Genomic DNA, 6725 nt, shown 5'->3' with positions numbered 1-6725 from the left:
CATGACCAGGCAAATTGATCTGCAACCCTGGCCTTAAGGGTTAATTGGGTTGCTGGGGAATATGGATTGTTACCAATTTGGAGGAGGAGTCAGAAGTTATAAATAGAAGGGCCAGACGTGGGGACGTCCTCTTGGCCGTTTTGCATCGGATCAGGAGCTGCACCGAGACGGTTGTATACTCGCTTGCTTTCGTTTTCATAGGGCCTACCTTAGAATTCGAGCTTTTCCTTGTCCTTACCCCTGGTTTAATTGATTTATTCCTTCCCTCCCATTATCCTTCTCTCACTTAATTCTTCCTTCCCCTTCTCCCCCCTTCCCTCCCTTTCCTCCCATTGGATACTTTACCCTCCTTTTTAATTTCTGTTGTAATTTAACATCGATCTATAGCCACAGGCTTGAGGGTGGGTCCCCCCCCCGGCCTGTCAGGGCCTGCCTTTGGGCTGGGCACCTGGTTTTCACGGCCGCCAGGGCCTTTCTTAAATCTCCCCCCTCTCCGGCCGGTGGTTTTGCCGGGGCCGGGGCTGCGAGTGCGGAGGCCGGCGGTAAGGGCGCTCGGCGAACCGCTCGGGCCTCACTGCGGCCCGGCGCCTTGAGGGCCCTCCCCGGTAAAAGGAAGAAATAGTTGCCTTTACCTGCTGCGGCTCCCGGGCGCCGAGGAAGGACGTGCCGGTTTTCTCTGGCCGCTCCACGGGGCCGCCGCAGCGCCTGCCACGTGGGGGGTGCCCCCTTTGGGCCTCGGGGGATTGTCGGTGGCACCGAGTGGGGGAATTTATCCCCGCCGTTTGGCCTTGCCGCGAGCGGCGCGGCAGCGCGGGCGGCCTCGTGGGGCCATTGGCCTGGGCGGCGGTAGCGCTGCTGAAGACGGCACGGCGGCGCCAAGAGGCTGGCCTTCTTTTGTGGCTCGGCTTCCCTCCTCCACGTTTATTTTAAGCGAGTGGGGCCGCTTCTCGGGATCGGGAGCGGCGGCCCACGCTTGCGCCCGCCATTTTGCTTGCAATCCGGCAGCGCTCTGCCGTGGGGGAGAATTTATTCTGGTTTGCTGCTTGTTTCCTAGCTGCTCCCCCTTGTGGCCAGGCAAGGTTACTGCGGCTGGGTCTTTGTTCTGGAGCTCCCCCTGGTGGCTCAGTGCAGTGTTGCAACTCCTTTGCATGAGCTGGGGGTTAGCGAGCGCCCCCTGCTGGAAGAAAGGAGTAACTGCATTCCTTTGGTTTCTGATACATTCATTACAGGAAAATAAACAATAAATATAATAAATAAATTAAACATAAATAAATAAATAAATAAATAAATAAATAAATAAATAGGATATTCAGTTGGTTGATAGATAGATAGATAGATAGATCATAAATAGATAATATAGACATCCATTCTAGTGCATTTATTATTAGTTTTCCAGCAGCTGACGTACTGTTTACAGCTTACGCACATTATCTGCGGCCAGCAGTGACGTCTGGCTGCGGCAACTGTTAACTCTCAATTTGATTATAATAGCAGGTATGGCTCCTAAGAAAGTCACGGCCCGTCCCGGCTCAGCCCCTGGTGCAAAACGGCCTATTAGAGGTCCATCACAGGCGCTTCGCTCTCCCACCCTGAGTCAACCGGCAGGACGGGTGCAATCGATGGTGGACAGTATGGCTGGCGATCCAGTAGCCCTGTCTTGCTTCGCAGCCGAAATGGATGGTTTCCTTCAACAGTGTTCTGCTCAGCCTTCCGCGTCTAGAAGGCGTCCGCGTCCAGTAATGGCGCCATCCCCAGCGTCACCGTCATCTAGTGAAGAGGAGAGAGATGGCTCATCAGCTGGGGGTTTGATGATTGATTCCCAGATAGCACATCCCCGTGACTTACCTGCTGCCCGTGGCCGTTCTCGGAGGCCACGCCGTTCCTCTGGGAGGGCTGCGAGGGGGAAAACTCCTTTGGCAGCTTCCACCCGCCGTGCTGTGGTCACTCAGCCTTCGGATGAGGTGGCCTCAGGTTCCGGGATCTCACTTGTTGTTTCTCCTCATTCAGCACCAGGTGCATCACAGCTGAGCCCTGATTATGAGTCTTCCATTGATGACAGTCTATCAGTTCCTGCCAGGGAGTCTTCGGGTGGTAAACGTCGCTGCAGGAGGTCCTCACTGAAGCGTGCCAAGCAGAGGAGGGGCGAATCATCTTCTTCTTATACTGCCCCAGGTCCTTCACGACAGGATCCTGATTCCGAGTCCTCCATCGAAGACAGCTTGCCAGTGCCTCCCAGAAGGTCGTCAGGCGGAAAGCGTCGCAGCAGGAGATCTTCGCGGAGGCACGCAAAACGGAGGAGGGACGACTTGTCGTCCTCTTATACCGGTACGTCTTCCTCTAGTTCTGATGGTGAGGCTGATAGTTCTTTGGAGCTTTACTGGGGCTATGGGGAAGCAGCCGCTGGACTCCCGAGGTGGGCTTGGGAACGTCAGGCTAACACGCATCGGGCAAGGTATGGGGCAGTACAGGAATGTAAAGATGGCGTGTTGGTACCTGACGTTAAGGTCTCTACCAATTCCGCCAGAGACGTCATTCCAGGTTCGCATTTGTCGGCCAAGTTGAGAGCTAGGATTCTAAATGGCCGTTATGTTGAGATGTTTAAGTTGGCTCCTCCTTCGGAGGACCAGGAGAGGGCGAGCTCTTCAAGGAAGCGCTCTGGTGTGACCAGTACAGACAGGACATTCGAATGTTGGCTCGATTGTTTCCAAGTCTTTGCTGGAGTGGTCATGGCGGCTTATCCGCGGAGATCTCTTCATTTGTTAGTTTACTTATCTATTGTTCGCTCTGCTTTCACCAAAGCTGGTGAAAAAGCTGCGATCAAATATGATGAGAATTTCAGGCGCAGGGCGGCTAAGATTCCCTCGGCCCGATGGGATCGTAAAGATCTTGATGTGTGGACCACTTACATGGCTCCACTCATTGAGAGAAGGGCGCCAGAGCAACAGAGAATGAGGCCAGGGGCCTTTAAAACCGCACGTCGCCTTCTATGCTGGGATTTTAATAAGGGTTCCTGTCAGCGCCAGGGGTGCAAATTTGCTCACATGTGCAAAAGGTGCAGCGGTTTGCACGCCGCTTCCTCCTGTTATGCTGGTCGGCAGCCCTTTCGCGGAGGAAAAGGGGGTTCTCAACAAACCCCCAAAGCAACCCCCCCTGCTTCAACCTCGGGAACAGGAAAATAATGTGTTGACTTCCTTGGCTTTTACACCCGTTCGCCTGCCGGTCCTGCAAAGTTGGTTGCAATTCTACCCCAATAGGGAGGCTGCATGCTATTTGAGTAATGGTTTTTCGTTAGGTTTTCGGATTCCAGTAGCCATGTCTCCCGTGGCACGTAATCCTGCTAACCAGAAATCAGTTCGTGAGCTACCTCAGGTTGCTCGCAAGAAGATAGAAAAAGAGGTGACCATGCAGCGCATGGCCGGTCCTTTTAGCGACCCCCCGTTTCATAATCTGCATGTATCCCCATTGGGTATCGTGCCAAAAAAGGCCCCTGGTGAATTTCGACTAATTCATAATTTGTCACATCCCAAGGGTACGTCAGTCAATGATGTTATTCCTCCGGAGCTGTGCTCCGTAAAGTACGCTTCCCTTGATCAGGCGATCAAGATGATTCGGAAATTTGGACAAGCTGCTTTATTGGCAAAATGCGACATCGAATCGGCTTTTCGCCTTTTGCCAATTCATCCGGAGGATTTTTGGTTGCTAGGTTTTAAGTTTGAGGGCAACTATTATTTCGATAAAGCTATGCCTATGGGATGTTCAATTGCTTGTGCTGCTTTTGAATCTTTTAGCACTTTTTTGGAATGGGCCCTTAAGTCTAAGACAGGAAGGGGCGGAGTCACGCATTATTTGGATGATTTTTTATTGGCCTCGGCTGGTGATACAGACGATTGCTTGTTGCTACTGCAAGCGTTTGCTGACATCACGCAGGAACTTGGGGTTCCCCTTGCCGCAGACAAGACCGAGGGTCCTTCCACTCTGCTTACTTACCTGGGTATCCTTTTGGATACGGTTGCTCAAACTTCTAGCTTGCCGAGTGACAAGCTGGTGGCTTTGAGAAAGATTATAGAAGAATTGCTCCCTTCGAAGAAAGTGTCACTTAGGCAAATCCAGTCACTTTTAGGACACCTGAACTTCGCTTGCAGAGTGGTGGCTCCTGGGCGTCCTTTCTGTTCTCGCCTAGCTCGACTCACTTCAGGTTTGAAGGCTCCACATCATCGGGTGCGCCTTTCTAGTGAAGTGAGGGCTGATCTGTCCATGTGGTTGGAATTCCTAGAGGAATTCAACGGAGTGTCGTTATGGCAAGACACGTTGAACTTGCATAATGACTTCCAGGTGCAATCTGATGCTGCAGGTTCGCTAGGTTTTGGTCTTTATTGGAAGGGCCGCTGGTGTGCAAAACGTTGGCCGTCTGAGTGGAGGGGAGGGGAGATTACGCGGGACCTAACTTTTCTCGAGTTTTTTCCCATTGCAGTGGCAGTGCATTTGTGGGTCGAGGAGTTCAGGAACCGTCGTGTCTGCTTCTGGACTGACAATCAGGCGTTGGTGACGGTGCTGGCCAAGCTGTCGTCACGTTCCCCGCGGGTGTCTGCCCTTTTGCGAGCTTTCGTGCTGCACTGTTTGCGTTGTAATATAGTTTTTTCTGCACGTTTTATTCCTGGGGTCTCTAACGAAATCGCTGATGCTCTGTCCCGTTTTCAGATGGAGCGCTTCAGACTCCTGGTTCCAGAGGCACGGATACTTCCGGAATATTTCCCGGATCATCTCTGGAACCTTGGCAACGATTAGTTTTGCAGGGAGTAGCGGCATCGGTTTCCCCCTCCACCCTGCGTTCTTATACAAAAGTTTGGGATAATTTTTTGACATTTATGCGCCAGTCTGCCAGCGAAATGCGAGGGCCCCCACCCACTTCTTCGCAGGTGTTAAAATATCTGGCACACTTATTTCAATTGGGGCGGGCAGCCAAGACGATTAGGATGCAAGCAGCTGCCATTGCATTTTTCTGTAAAATATTTTTCGATAAGGATCCTTGCTCGAGGTTTATTGTTCGCAAGGCCCTTGAAGGCTGGGGTAGGCTGTGTCCTCCCCGACCAGCAAGAAGGCGCCCCATATCTTTTGACATGCTGAGCAATATGTGGAAAAAGCTGCGGGTGGTGTGTTGGTCGGGGTATGAGGCTCGCCTATTCTCGGCGGCCTTCTCTATCGCCTTTTTCGGCGCTTTAAGAGTGGGTGAAATGGTGGTGGAAGATCATAGGGATGGTCGTTCTTGGGGTCTTTTCCTCCAAGACGTGCAGTTATCCCCTAACGAATTGAGGATCACAATTCGGCACTCTAAGACGGATCAGAGGGGTAAGGGTGCTTTGATTCGTCTCCCTGCTACGGGGGTTGCAGGACCTTGCCCTGTAAAAGACGTTAGCAAGTACCTGGAGGTGCGCACCCAAGGGGATGGGCCTCTGCTCAGGCATGAGGATGGGTTGCCATTATCAAAGCAACAATTCGCAAAAGTGATGCGCAAAGCGATTCTGGCTTGTGGCGGCACAGCTGGAGATTTTGCCCCCCATTCGTTTAGGATTGGGGCTGCCACGACGGCTGCTCACTGGGGATTGTCAGCCGCCAGGATAAAGGATTTGGGCCACTGGAAATCGAATGCTTTCAGAGGCTATGTTCGTTAACTTGGTTTCCTCTGTTTGTTTGTTTATGTTATGTCAGGTCAGGCGGCTGTCCGAGTGTGGATGGTGGGGCACAGCATCGTCCATTGGGCTGGTGTTGCAGCACGTCAGGCTGGTGTGGGTCCAGATCTTGGCCTTCCTCCGCATGTTCAGTTGTCCTGGCTGTCCAGACGAGGAATGCGTTGGTCGGAGCTCCTGCCGCGGATCCGGAGCCAGTTGCTCTGGGAGGGGCCGCCATCGGCTATTGTAATACAGCTGGGAGAGAACGACCTGGTGGCTATGGGCTGTTCTTCACTGCGTGCTGCAATTTGGACGGACTTGGGGACTTTGCGGGCAATGGTGCCTACAGCAATGATATTTTGGTCTCAGCTTTTGCAACGATGCATGTGGAGGGGCAGTCGTTGCCCAGTCGCCACAGAAAGGGCCAGAAAGCGCATCAATTCTGCTGTGACACACCGGATTGCTGAGCTGGGTAGAGATGTGATTTCTCACCCTGCAATTCTTTTTAAGATGCCATCCTTTTTCCGAGATGATGGCGTGCACCTTTCTGCTTCAGGGAATGAGGCTTGGTTAGGTGCGGTGGCTGCCAAGCTGAGGTCTTGGTTGGGGCTGTGAGTGGTTTGGCGGTGAGCTGGAGGCTCCATGGCGGTTAGGCATTGGTTAATTGGTGCTTGGAGGGGTAAGTGCCTACCCCTCCAAATGATGCGGAAAGGGAATTCCGTTAAAGGAATCCAGGGGCTTGCCATTATTTTCGTCCTTGTCCGTGGAGCCGGACTTGGGCCGTGCAAGCCCCACCGGAACATGAGGGTGAGAAGTGAGGGTCTGTTTCCCGACCTCACTTTCTCATCCAATACTTGTTTCCCACGCTGGCTTCCGGTGGAGTCCGGAAGGGCCAGCTCTGTCCTTGAGGGCCAGGACAGATAGTCATAACCAATGCCTAAGCAACCACTCACAATATTTTTTGTATTTGAATAAAGTTGTGGCCAAAATTATGCCAAAAACCTTAAACAAAAATTGATGTGTGAAGTGTGAAATTATTTGGGGGGTGGCACTGTGGAA

The 6725-nt window shown here is 52.5% G+C and overlaps 1 protein-coding gene across 1 annotated transcript; it reads left to right on the top strand.

The window, feature by feature from the left end:
• The first annotated feature begins 1530 nt into the window (after positions 1 to 1530).
• Positions 1531 to 6725, top strand: LOC308481715 (uncharacterized protein). Its single transcript, XM_081014344.1, has 2 exons — positions 1531 to 2325; positions 5707 to 6725. Exons 1-2 carry the CDS (start codon positions 1620 to 1622, stop codon positions 6279 to 6281), a joined length of 1281 nt encoding a protein of 426 aa, XP_080870470.1. The 5' UTR covers positions 1531 to 1619; the 3' UTR covers positions 6282 to 6725.

The sequence above is a fragment of the Podarcis pityusensis genome (assembly GCF_964106645.2).
Source record: "Podarcis pityusensis genome assembly, chromosome: 7".
Lineage (NCBI taxonomy): Eukaryota > Metazoa > Chordata > Lepidosauria > Squamata > Lacertidae > Podarcis > Podarcis pityusensis.
Note: the sequence above shows the minus strand (reverse complement) of the source record. Positions and strands in the feature narration are given on the sequence as shown.